This window comes from Triturus cristatus, chromosome 3_1, assembly GCF_964204655.1.
Source record: "Triturus cristatus chromosome 3_1, aTriCri1.1, whole genome shotgun sequence".
Lineage (NCBI taxonomy): Eukaryota > Metazoa > Chordata > Amphibia > Caudata > Salamandridae > Triturus > Triturus cristatus.
In genome coordinates, this window is record NC_140583.1 from 1,090,986,242 (window position 1) to 1,091,000,555 (window position 14,314).

At 45.8% G+C, this 14,314-nt stretch overlaps 1 protein-coding gene across 3 annotated transcripts in view; it reads left to right on the forward strand.

The window, feature by feature from the left end:
• TBCEL (tubulin folding cofactor E like) overlaps positions 1-14,314 on the forward strand; it is a 262,263-nt gene that overhangs the window by 227,830 nt on the left and 20,119 nt on the right. For all 3 annotated transcript variants that reach the window (XM_085645968.1, XM_085645969.1, XM_085645967.1), the window contains exon 7: positions 6,600-6,716. In XM_085645968.1, the coding sequence (XP_085502094.1) occupies positions 6,600-6,716 (117 nt within the window). The remainder of the gene's footprint in view (positions 1-6,599; positions 6,717-14,314) is intronic.

The window sequence follows — 14,314 nt, forward strand, 5'->3', positions numbered from 1 at the left end:
CACCTTTGCCAGGCATTATTGCCTTGACAGCCAAGTCCGGAGGGATGGCTTCTTTGGCCGTTCTGTCCTCCAGGACTTTCTGGTGTGATCTTGGTTCGCAGACCCACCACCGGGGATGGTATTGCTTGGGTATCTATTCTAAGGTGAGGAATCTAACTAACGTGTTTCTTTCAGATGAACAAGTTACTTACCTTCGGTAACGATGTATCTGTAAGAAACATTAGTTAGTTAGATTCCTCACCGACCCACCCATCCTCCCCGTTCTGCGAACTGACATCTAGGGTTAAGGTTGTCCTTTTCAGGCCCCTAGATTTTATTTTTGGCACCAGTGTCGGTCTTTGCATGGCTCTGCGTTCCTGGCGCGGAAAGCTATGTACAAGAACTGACGTCAGCGCGCGAGGGCGGCGTCTAAGTACTCCGACGACGTCATTCCGGCGCACGACGCCGACGACGGACGCGGAGCCGCAGACGACGCCTAGCGACGCGCAAGGGGTATTGCGGACGAAAAATCTTCCGGATCCAGTCTGACGCCTGGGGATATTCTAAGGTGAGGAATCTAACTAACTAATGTTTCTTACAGATACATCGTTACCGAAGGTAAGTAACTTGTTCTTTAGTATAGAAAGAAAATGAGCAGAAGAAGTCTGTAAATAAATATTCAATAAATATAGAACTATTTTAAGTAAGCAAGTGATTTAACAATTTCCAAAGGACTTAAATTACCAAAATGCTAGTTACTCTCATGAACATAAAGTTAAGTGCATGAACAGCATAACAAAGGTACTCTATACATTCAGGAAGGTGAAAAAACCTTTTTCTTGACAGTGAGGTGAGGGATTCTGTCCTCCAAGGATCTGTACAAACAAGAAGTAAGAGGTCCACAGCAAAATCTTTGTAATATATAAATTCGAAGACCCATCATTAACCGTATCCATTTTGTGATTGTAATGTATACTGCTCCTCTAAACTTTAGAAGGTATTTTAGATGTGCCCTTTCATTTAATCTTAATGTGTCCAAAGACTGTTGCCAAAAGTAGACCAACAACCATTCACATGGCAAATAATTCCCATTCTAATTCTAGACGCCCAAAAGACTGGTACGGACTTTTTTTATGATGTTATTAATCAACACAAAAATTACTGATCACAAGACATTTAGAAATCACACAATTTAAATCTGAATTTACAGTCACAAGGCAACAATCCTTAATAAATAAATTTGACTTCATAATATTAGTTATCCATGACAAATCTACTATCCAAAAAGAATACATTTTGTGTTGTACTTAACTCTCGAGTTGGGATGAAGCTTTAACCATAAAGAGAGCCAAATGTGTCTAGGACGTTGAACATTTTAATTTTTCTATTGTCTCTCAGTTTTTGTTTTGTCATGAATATCCTCATGAGACAATAACCAATTGTATTTTATGGAATCCTTTGCGGGATGAGGACATTTATTGAAAAGGAACTGCAAGCAATGTCTGCTTTTTCCACAAACCTTAAATATGGCCACCTTTTGCAGCCTCAATTATTCTAGAATGCTTTAGAAAGCAGAGGGGGAATGCATAGATTTCCCTTAGTTGTGTAAAGGGTAGCAGATCTTAAATACTTGGGGAAACCATTCTAGGCCTGTGTTCCATTTTTGCCAGCAAATAATTATATTCTTACTCATTGTCCTTTTGTTATAACATTGTTGAATTGTAGTATTATTGTTTTCTCTGACAAACTGAATTTAAGTGTTGGTGAAAGTAATCTGCAAGCAATAATAAGGACCTACTTTGGATGTCGGTCAGAAAACCACTGACCGCAGGTCGGAGGCTTTCCGACCGACATCAAAGGTTTCAAATTGGACGGCCGTATTACAATAACGGCAGGTGGATTTGAAATTAGCCAGTCAATCCGGCTTGCTTCCAGTGGGCTCAAGGAGCTCGTTGCCCAGTCGGAACAGCCACTTAATCCCAAGCGGACGGTGTTTACGCCGTTGGGATTATGATGTCAGTTTATGACAGGCTTTCCTTTTCGGGCTTTATGACTTGGAAAGCCAGTCAAAGTGGTTTTGGGGGCCACTAGCAGGGCCCCTCTTTATCCGTGGCCTCCAGTTGGGGGCCGAAGGGGCACCTATAGTGCCCCTCTGCAATTCCCTGCACCGTGTGATGGTGCCTGCCACATGGTGCAGGGATTTACAGTGACTCCCATTTCTCAATGGGAGCTTGTTCTGTGGCCAGTATCGGACAGCCGCACACGCTTCCATAGAGAAATGGGAGTCTGTGACTGCACTATGTGCAGTCACATCGTAATTTCGGTTGCGGATTGCCGATCTAAGTTCGGTCGGTTCCAAAACCGCATGGATGTCGGTCGGAGGCAACTCCGATCGACATCCTAATCCAGCCCTACAGGTGCATATTGCCCAAAATGTATGGTGTTTTAGATTAAACTTTTTTGGTGGCTCTGAATCTTGTGGACCAATTAACCAAAACCTGACTGAGGATGAATAAAAGCTGAGAGATCAGGTAAAAGTCAGGTAATTTCACATCATTCTGCTGTTTAAAACCTTTCCATTTTGAGAACAACATTCTAGTTTTTTTTCTACCATACCTTTGGTGAAAATGTTTGTAAAGTTAATACAACTCATACAAAGAGTAAATAAAAATGGGAACATTATCAACTTTAAGGTCCAATAAAATTCATTTTGCATCAGAATTATTTTTCTGTGCAATTATTTCAACATTTAACAACTTATGACAAAAACCAATTACCCCATCCTTTTTCTGTTATGAGCGAGAAGGAAACGCCTGTGGCACTCAGTGACTTTCAATTTTAAGACATAATCAAGAGACAGATTAGGCGCCTGGATCAACAACGTATCTATCTTAAGTTTTATTAAACAAGAGCTCTGTCTTGGGAAGAATCAGAAAAATACTCTAAATTAATTAAGAGTTAAAGATATATTTATATAGAAAAAACAAATAATTTTAATCAGACATTAAATAAACATATATAGTGGGAAGCAGCACCCACCACCTCCATTTGCATCGTTCCAGACAGAGGGGACTGAACAAAACTTGGGGGAACAGCTGCAAAACTACTGTCTCAAAAGTGATGGGGGGTGAGAAAGAATGACAATAACGATTAGCATTAAATATAAAACTTCCAGAAAATTTAGAAAAAATGATAATCATTTATGCAGAAACCTAACCAGTATTAGGCTATAAAATGCCTACTCTGCTTCTTAAAAGCTCTTAACGCACGATCAACCCGCTCATAAACAAAACTACACCTGGGCCTTGCCAACTACAGGTCCATCACTCACCTGCCATTTATCTGCAAGTGTATTGTAAAAACAGTTAACATTCATCTCCAAGATCAAGGTAATGCTAAACAGCTTCTACATTACTGCCAGTCCAGCTTCGTATCATGGTGCAACATAGATCTACGTTATACTTTGTAGACCGCAACATTATACTTTGTAGAGAGCACCCTTTTGACCACAGATGAACGTGACCCCTTTCTCCTGATATTGTTCGACCCCTGATCTGCCTTCAACACAGTCGAAGGCAGAACAGGGGTCCGCCATATTAAGTGTCATATATCCAATGGCACTTGTAATATGGCAGTGGGCTACCCATCACATATGTGACGGAGTAACCCATCGCCAAACTCTAAATCAGGCACTTTGTTTTTAATTATGTCTCTTCAGGTTGGATATAAAAGAAACAGTCACAGGACATTTTCATCAGCATGGATAAATCTCACTCAACCTGACCTCCATCATCAAATGGCTTCCACTACCATACACGGAGGAGAAGAAAGCAGCCAGAAACTCATAGAGAATTTTGTGGCACCTTGATAAAAACATACTGTTCTGGCCCTCAATTGTTACCCAGAGTGAAACATGTAAATGTAGCTAGACCTGTTTTTGTGCATATTTTTCTCGTTCATCACAGTAGCACATGTAACAACGTGTATGCTAAAAAGTGCAAATATATCATTCCCATTGAGTAATAATTGTCAGAGGATTGTATTTTCTAAAGAAGCACAGAAATGAGCCTTCTCTCCCTATGTTTGTGACACAAATTTGTTGTGCAGCTATATTTTCGTATGTAAGGGCAAGGTGAGAAATGTATTAACCCATTTCGCTGTACTCGTTTGTGAGCTTTGTTGATTTAGGCTTCCAGTAATTTTGGATCACCGCAAATTTAATGGTTTCTGACACTAAAGTCTTTCTTTTTATTACCAATATTGTGAAGCAGTGTTGACCTTTAGTAATGTCTACATGTAAGGGCCATTCCTGGCGTTTATCTATGCTGTGCATGTGTTTCTTTCATTTCCATTGTTGTTTCTATTCCTTTGAGTGTGCTACTTTTGTTTTATGAATTTCTTTTGATCACCCACCAAAAGAAGCCTGTTGTGGCTTACAGCCTCGGTTGTGAATACATTTGTGAATACATTGCCCAGTACATGTCTAGTAACTTGCCCTAATGATATTTGGATTCCATCAGTGCAGGGGATTTAGAGATAACCAGAGGGTACTTGAAAAAATGCACAGCCTGCTACCTAATCGACTATTTGTTGAAAATAGCTCTGTTGTGTTGGCTGATACATAGATACCCGAGATTCACTGGATTTCCTCTCCAACGCCATAACCCCTGCATTGGTTCACAGCTGATTTGTCAGTGGGCGCTTAATCTGCTATTCCTTAACTACAGCGGTATCCTTGCTGCCCTTACTGACTCGTAAATACTAGTTTCTGAGTTTTTAAGAATATTTTTTCCCACCCACGCTATCACAATTCACTAACGTCATTTTCACAGACAACATCTGGGATCTCTGCTTGCCCCTCTCCAGTTTAACAGCAAAGGGTTTTCTTCAAACTGCTGCTGTTTTCTAACCAAGGTCTAATCACACCTGGAGGTATTCCCACCAAGTTTATGGTTTATAGCAGTCCTGACGTCTAGGATAAACTGATGCAAAATGAAAGCTTTGTGTTTGGAGTAAATTGCATCCCTAGATGTTGATGATTTAGAGCCTCTCTTATATCCTTTTGGCTAATTAAAAAGCTTTGAAAAAGTATCAAATTGGCAGTTTACTTTTCTCTAATCATGATTGCTCAGTGCTTCTGCAGAAAAAAATTGGCAGCCCAAGCTTGGAACCACACCATATTTCAAGGATGTTGTTCCTTTCGGTAATCCTGCAATTACTTCAAAATGCTAATTTCTCTTACATAATTGATCACGATTATGGAACCTAGCTTTGATGTCAGTGATGTATGCCACTAGATTGAAAACCATGACCTCAAACTACCATTCTATACAAGCCACACCATCAAACTAAACTGCCAACCAAGTATGCATATAATGTGTTAAGCCTCTAAGTCAACACCACTTCCTTGATAATACCTCTCCATCAGCCCTGTGTCTAAACTTACCCATACCCCTCCATTAGCATATTGTATTGCTAACGTAAATCCGAAATGTATGCTTATATCATAACACTACCTTAACACTAAGCCTAAACTAAAGTCTTTCCTTAGAACTTAAGCTGCCCTTAAACCCACGGCATGCATAGATCTAAACCTGTCAATATACCTTAACATGAAACTAAACCTTACCCTAACCTGAAACTTAACCCTAGCCATTGCCTGATAAGTAACCGAAAATGCAGTCTCCTATGTAAAGCTGAAGCCTAAACTTGAGCCTAACCCCAGCTCTTGCCCTTACCCTAACTCCAAATCAAAGTCTAAGCATAACCCTAAAGTTTACCATAAGTTTAACCTTAATCATAAGCCTTTCTCTAGTTCTGAACCCGACTCTAACTATAAACCTATCATTGAGCCTAACCTGGAGGTGCCTTTTCCCCTAAGCCTAACCCCAAATCGTTACTGTGAACTGTCCTCAAACTCCTACTGATTCCTAAACCTAATCTTAACTTTCCCACGACACAAAGACTAATCCTGTCCCTTATTTCACCCTAATCCTAACCCTGAATCTTATACTAATCTTGAATCTTGTTGGTGTCAATGCTGTGTTGTCAACGTAGTTGTATGTAAATGTCCTGGTATCCTATGTAAAGGGTTTTATGTTGGGGCACATCGGTTTAGTGTATGTTGTAAAGTTAGTGGCCAGCTGAAAGATGCTATTCTTAAATTTTGGAAGACATATGCATGTGTACCATAGAAAGGAAAACCACATCAACAGGGTTAGAGTTTGGTAGACAACCCTTGAAATTTAAACTATTTTGGATACTCCTTTGAATTTAGGGAGGTTTTGTCTGTCCGCACATGGTTGCAACAAATTCTGCACAGGGAGCTATTTCCCACTGTTTGTTAAGTATCAGCTGGTTGTTATGGTGGTTTCTGTTTGGTGGAATGTTATTTGTTTCGCATCTTGGTGTGTTTTTGGATGGATGTGTGCACTCTGGATGAAGTTATGTAATGTCATTGATGTGTCCTGCATCAGAAGTAGAGTGGTGTAGTGCAAGAGGCTCTGTCACTGTGAATTATCCTTGTGTGGCCTTTGAATGTAGCTCTGCTGTTCATGTTCAAGTTCAGTGTACACATTTGCCAAAATGTCTCAATCTCTCTTTCTGGTGTGACTTTGCAGATTACCTTGTGTCTCCAAATTGAATGGAAGTACAGTCACTGATGGTGAGAGAGAGGACTCTGAGAGATTTTTCATCCGATACCATTTGGATCTGCCTCAGGAGGAGGTTCCCCGCAGGTGAGTGCTCTAGGAAAAGTTTGCAGAATGTGCACCAACAGCACTACATGCCATTCATGGATGTAAAAAGAATGTGAGCCTCGACTGAGCCCTGGTCCCTTGTTAACACCTGACCATCGTCTCTAGTGACCAAAGATAATTGTTGCGGGGTACTGCCCAAGATATTCAAGCGGAACTGAATTGATTCCTCCAGTTCACTAGATCAAAAAAAAATGTTTCACATCCTCCCAGCATGATAAAAGAGCACTTGCTAGAAAGGGTAACAAGCATTAAAAATGCAATAGGTCTAGCATGTACTAAAGTTTGAGCTATTCACATTGCAAATTGCAATGCCTTTTATATTTGTTTTTAAAAGATAAATAAACGGCATTGTTATTTACAATGCCAATAGTTTAAACTCGCTTAAATGCGAGGCCCATTGCATTGCAAATGCTTGTCTCGTGCTAGAACCATAATCCTGCCTTCCTGTCCCTGCCTAGAGGGCAGCTAAGGAATGAGTTTCCCGGAGATAAGACCTGATTTATTATGAGGTCTTTGAGCTTGACATGAAGGCCCCGTGATGTTTACAATCCCCAGGGGTCGGGGGGTTATGGCCTTCACAGATGCCTGCCAGAAGCTTTTTAAATGTTAGCTGTATCTGGGTCCGTGCGCACTCCTCATAGGGCCTAAACACCACAGGAGTGTGGGATTCCACATCAGTGCTCTTCCATCACTTTCACAGCAGATTCCTCATAATCCTCTAGTGACTCTATGAACCTCCCCATGTTAGACAACAAGTCACGATATAGCTGCATGCCCATTGTGCTGTCACCAAGGCATATTTGTTCACGTGACTGTGTGAATGTGTTTTAAATCACGCAGAGATCGAATAATTGACTGCCCATTCACACCCAACATTGTGCTCCATAACTTCACAGTACAATGCCCCCCAGCAGAAACACGGGAAGCCCCCAACCACTGCCCTCTCACTCGGGACTTAAGTCAGAATCAAACAGCACCTTGAAGGTGAGGCCATGAGCAGACCTATGGAGTTATAACACCCAGAGATACATTTCATCAGCTCCCCAACTCAGCGGGCTACTTTGCTTGACATGTCTGTGTCATAAAGAATATTGACATAGATACAGAGTTGACATGGCATCCACGAGCATGTTGTTGAACCAGGGATAATGGGAATAAATGTACAAAATGCACCCTGAGATGGGGCACAAACCTCCAATGTCTAGATGTGCTTCTTAAATAAGGAAAGGTTCGCCTTCTCCTCCACCCCAGGACTGCATCAACCTCCCAGTGTGTTCTTCCTATCACCCGCCCCCGAGGGACCTCTATAATCCGAAGACATTGCTCCCTGTATAGCGCCTCCTCATCCCTCCCCAGACAGTGCTTCACCCCTAGTCACCCGGGGCCTAAACGCTGCACTCCCCAGCCGTGGGTGTAGCGCCCACCAGTGCCTGGCACTGCAAACCCCCATACTCCTCCACTTCCAGATGTGGCAGGAATGCTGAGGGATTCCTCGGAAGCCCACCCTACCCCTTCCACCTGAGGCCGCAGAGAAATGAGGATAGTGGGAGGGGAGAAACCCAGATGTAATTAGCCTCCAGGTGCTGTACACCTTGTCTGTGCCCATGGCACCTCCCTTCAACATGTAATGAGGGCCGACGCTGCCTCTCCCCAGTGCCCCCTGCTCCCACCCCTCCCCCCAGCACGCCTTCGTCCCCCTCCAACCCCAATCAATGTGCGTCATTCTGTATCGGGACCACCCGCTGCGCCACACCCGGACAAAGTCCGCCTCCCTGGACATCTAACAACCAGCCCAGGACACCCGGCTGCCCGTCCACACCGAAAACCGCACCCCATCCCACCGGCCCAAAGTCGTCCGTCCCGCCCACAAGGCCCGTCGCTCCCCCTGGGGTCCCGATCCCGCCTCTTATTACCTGCTTAATAAGATTCCGATCCTCCTTTCGCAACCTCCACAGTGAGCCTGCAGCCCTCCGAGAAACAGTCCCCCCTCCCAACCGCTACTCCTGCAACCAACCCCCCCAGGTGCCATGCGACTTTCACACATCACCCACCCATCCAAACCAGCGGCAACACTCCGGATGTCCCACATCAAATCCTCCGTACTGCCCCTTATCCTCCACAGCTAGCCACATGCCAGCAGGCCGAGCCCAGCCCGGCAAAAACATCCATCCTCTCTGAATGGTGCTCAAACTGCCGCCAAGCCTCCTCCCAGCCTTTGCGCATACCCGACCCGCCGAGGAACGCCCACCTCCCCTTCACGCCCCATCCCGCACCCTCCCACGCAGCACTCTGACCCCCAAAACCCACAATGACCCCCTCCTACCCTCAGCCGATCGACCCCGCTTCCTTCACCCAACCATCCCACTCCGCCCACACCCCAGAACAACACCTTCGCCACTCCGTCCGATGGCAGCCTGACCCCTTCGGGTAAAGTCCGCGTTATATAAAAACGCATAAAATAAACTCCCGTCTGGCCCCCCCCCCCCCCCTTCCCTCAAACTCCGCCTGCTCCCACGGTTATTCACCCCCCCCCCCCCCCCAATTTTGCTCCGTCCTTTAATTTCTTGCACCCATCACGAAAGTCTAGGCGACCACAACGCTAGATCGGCAACCAGGCAGCCCATGCCCACGCTGACCTCCACAGATCACAGCCACCTGGTGGCTCCATCACCAATACACCCATCCCCACAAATGTGCCTTGAGGAGGAAATCCACCCTCGGGCGGGGACCTCGCCAGACGAGCCACAATCGGTGAAAGGTGAGCTAGGCGAATACACCAATACTCGGAAATATCCTGCAACTATTTTCCTTAGCACTTTATTAATGCCCCATAACGGTCTTGCCGTTTATTAGGTCTCGCCTGACCCAGCGCATGCGCTGGGCTGGCGAGACTTATTGAGAGGGCCCCAAAAAGTGCTACCAGGCCAGCCTAGAGCCACAGTGCATGTGCGCGGGCGCGCGCGCCGCACTTTACTGCGATTACTTTCACTTTCATGTTTGATAGTGATCGCGATCACTTTCACGGCCGCAGGGCCGCTTTGCATAGCCAATAGGTCTCGCTTTTGGGACCTTATAAGTATTTAGTTATGCAACTGTTGCATGGCTAAACACTTATAAGGTCCCAAAGGCGAGACCTATTGGCTATGCCAATGCTTGTTACCATTTCAGTTGATATTAACCTCGCCAGCTGCCCCACATATCTCTCCCACCCTCTCCCCTGGGCAACGGCACCTCATCCCTCCCAAGGCCCACTGCACCCTGCCCCCCCCTCACCTCACACTCTGTAGCAGCAGCACGTGTGGTAAACTTTACGATTCACAACCTGGAATGTAGAATGCACAGCATGGCTCGAGCGCATATAAACACAAGCGCTCGCCATGACGTTTTCGTTTGGCTTTTTCTGCCGTGGCCTCGCCTGCCAAAAGGTTTCTTGTCTTTATGGGGCCATGTGTTTGGCCCCATAAAGATAAGAAACCTTTTGCGACCAACGCAAAGCAGGCGAGGCCGTCCAAATGGGACGGCTCGAAAAGCCAAGCGAAAACGTCACCGGCACCTCTTTCCCAATGGCTGGCCGCCGTTTACCATAAACTGTGACGCCGGCCAATGGGAAAGAGGGGCGGGGCTTAATGCCCATTTACCCTGTCAACGCTAAGTCTCGCCAGCGAGACTGCGCATGCGCGCAGCCTTACCCTAGCGAGACCTAAAAAGGAGGCATGTTAGAAGGGAACATCCTATTGACTTGACACTGTATTTTTGTGAATCCAAGAGCAAATCAGATTAGGAGAGGATTTTTGTTGAATTACTGGTTTTGTATAAAACAAGACAAGAAATGGTACTATGGTGTTGTATGGTGCCTGGTTAGGTGAAGTCCCTTCAGACAATACTAGAGTTACTGAGCAGAGGGCCAGAGGGGCCTGGATGGTATGACATGGAAACTAAGCTCCATTAGAAATTGAAGTGCTTTGAATCCTTTTAACTAATAATTGATATTACTGATATAAACCAGATTGCCCAAATGGTTAAGGTTGTTTCTTATACTACAAGCTAAATTAGACTCTACCCCAACACAATCTGTACAGAAATAAGAGGCTACATTAATCACTGAAAGAATTTTTTTTATGGGATCCCACTATGATACTCCCAGAAAACCATTAATTCAAACTGTTAATGGTAGATTAAGCGAAGAATTCTCTAGACAAATACTTGAACAAGCAGAGACATGAGAGGAGGTAATGAAGTCAGCACTGCAGAAACCATGTGAAACAAAAGAGTGGAAAGAGAGTCCGGTTCATCCGTATACTCTAAGAATATGTAGAAGCAAGCAAAAATGGACGGCGTCCTATTAGCACACATAATAGCCAGGAGTTATGTTGGGACTGCATTTTTGGTACTGGTAAGAGATCGAAGTAGGCAAGGCCGTATAAAGACCATGCCTTTTTGCCAGAGGGGGCAGGCAAAGCTAAGATGACACATGGGCTAAGGAATTTCTAGCTTCCAGGGCAGGGTAAAAGCTAGCGCAATTGCAACCCTGTGGAGCACATGAAGTTCAGCAATAGAGAACTGCATGGGTGCTACAGTTCAGTGCAAAACATTCCAGCGGCAAGATGGTTATGTGAACAGATGCTTGTGTTCATTTTGACTAAGTGAACTTGTAAGAAGAAAATCTCAACATTGTTTAGCATTATTTTAGGCAAAGGTGGGTTCTCAATTAAGAGATTTGGAGACCACTGGTATAGGTCTATTACTTGAGGAAAAGCATTCGCTAATGAAATTTCTGAAATCATTGATTGTTAATTTCATACCACATTGCACATGAGAAAGCGGAGGTAGCAAAAAATTACTTGGAAGCAGTAAGAGAATGTGGCTAATGGAGTAACAAGCATTAGCATAGCCAATAGGTCTCGTCTTTGGGACCATATAAGTGTTTAGTTATCCAGCACAATATCCTTGGTGCAACAACATCAAGTGTTGCATGGCTAAACACCTATAAGGTCCCAAAGGCGAGACCAATTGGCTATGCCAATGCTTATTTTGAGTGAGTGGCTCGTGCAGGTATGCCACTGTGAGGTAGAGATGCTGCGAGTGCTTTTACAGGAGCCCCTGTGACATTGCGCCTCTTCAAAATGTATCTTGGGTCGGGTGTAATACTTCTAACCCCTATTCCCGTCTTCTTGCACCCAATGCATCCTTAAATGTCCCATGTACAGCCGGGGTTGACACTCCTGTTACCCCTGCCCTCCAGTGACACTTTACCTGTCACACGTGGTGGTGGTGGACGTGGTGGTGGTGGTGGTGGTGGTGGACGTGGTGGTGGTGGTGGACGTGGTGGTGGTGGTGGACGTGGTGGTGGTGGTGGACGTGGTGGTGGTGGTGGTGGACGTGGTGGTGGTGGATGACGTGGTAGTGGTGGTGGATGACGTGGTGGTGGTGGATGACGTGGTGGATGACGTTGACGTGGTGGTGGTGGATGACGCGGTGGTGGTGGATGACGCGGTGGTGGTGGATGACGCGGTGGTGGTGGATGACGCGGTGGTGGTGGTGGATGACGCGGTGGTGGATGACGCGGTGGTGGTGGTGGATGACGCGGTGGTTGTGGTGGATGACGTGGTGGTGGATGACGTGGTGGTGGTGGTGGATGACGTGGTGGTGGTGTACGTGGAAGTGGTGGTGGACGTGGTGGTGGTGGTGGACGTGGTGGTGGTGGTGGACGTGGTGGTGGACGTTGTAGTGGTGGTGGACGTGGTGGTGGACGTGGTAGTGGTGGTGGACATGGTGGTGGACATGGTGGTGGTGGACGTGGTGGTGGACATGGTGGTGGTGGTAGTGGTGGACGTGGTGGTGGTAGTGGTGGGCGTGGTGGTGGTAGTGGTGGACTTGGTGGTGGTAGTTGTGGACGTGGTGGTTGTGGACGTGGTGGTTGTGGACGTGGTGGTTGTGGACGTGGTGGTGGTGGACGTGGTGGTGGTGGACATGGTGGTGGTGGACATGGTGGTGGTGGACTTGGTGGTGGTGGACTTGGTGGTGGTGGGCGTGGTGCTGGATTTGGTGGTGGTGGACGTGGTGGTGGACGTGGTGGTGGTGGACATGGTGGTGGTGGACATGGTGGTGGTGGACATGGTGGTGGTGGACATGGTGGTGGTGGACATGGTGGTGGTGGACATGGTGGTGGTGGACATGGTGGTGGTGGACATGGTGGTGGTGGACATGGTGGTGGGCGTGGTGGTGATGATGGACGTGGTGGTGGTGTTGGACGTGGTGGTGGTGGACGACTATTGGGTAGGAGGGTGCTGGCAGAATGCGGATGGAGAGGAGGATCTCAAAGGGGGCACATGGGAGAGCAAAAAACGGCGAGTAGATAGAACACAAAATAGATTTAATGGGGTGGTCCCTTCTTATAGCGCATGTGAATGTTCCTTAGCACCCCGTTTATAGTAAACAGGGGGACCATGGGGAGATTCATTGATTAATCATGCATGATGATCTTGTGTGATTAATTGATTAATCACGCATGATGATCGCATGCGGAAGCTGGTGTTGTAAGAGTCACGGCGTTGGCTTACCAATGTGTGATTTCGGGCAAATTAGTTAATCTCCTGTGTCTTCGAAAAGGCAATGTGTTACTGTGGAATGTGCTCTGGTGTAATGTAACTGGGTGTCTTTTAAAGGGCTCTACTACTCTTGAGTTCAGTTTGCTCTGTATGAATTTGCAAAACAAACAGCCAGCAGACCTTGTAGAGCAAGAGCCTATTATATCTGTTCATATAGCGCACCCACAGCAATGAGGGCTCTGTACAGTTCAGTACTGCCTACTACACAACAAACAAATATCCGTTCATGTAGCGCGCGCACAGCAATGAGGGCTCTGTACAGCCCAGTACTACACAACAAACAAATATCCGTTCATGTAGCGCACGCACAGCAATGAGGGCTCTGTACAGCCCAGTACTGCATTTAAAATTTAAAGCGCATTAAAGCGCAATGCTCCGTTAATAAAAATAAATACGTCGTGCCTGCAGTGAAAGTGGCTCACAAAGAAAAGAAATAAGCCACAGCATCGCTCTGGTTGATTTTTGGGAGGTGGGAGGGGTTTTCTGTGCAGAAAGGCATTACGGCGCTCTAGTAAATAAATAAATAAAACCAGCGTGGTATGCAAAAGGGAAAGCGACATCGTTTGGAGCTGAAAGTGCACGCTTTGCTTAATGAGCCATGACGAGGGAGAAAAGCAGCGCTCGCTCCCGCGGACATTAGGCCAGGGCAGAGAGAAGGCGGGACATGCACCCGCCTTTGTCCAATTGCGTGTTGTCTTTCTTAGAAAGACGCATGCAAAGGCCAATAGCGGGTGAAGAAAACAAAAGCACGAGCGTGTGTTCCAAATTTTAAAACCCTTACTAAATGTCTCGCAGAGCATGTGCGCTGGCTCAGGCAAGGCCTAAAAAGGAGAGCATGGCAAACTGTTGAAATAAAAGAGGACTGGTGGGAACAACCATTAGAATTTTTTATTTTAAATGTTAATTGTCTGCACACCTAACCTACAGGAACAAAACAGCTGAAAGAGTTAAAATAGTAAAAGCAGACTT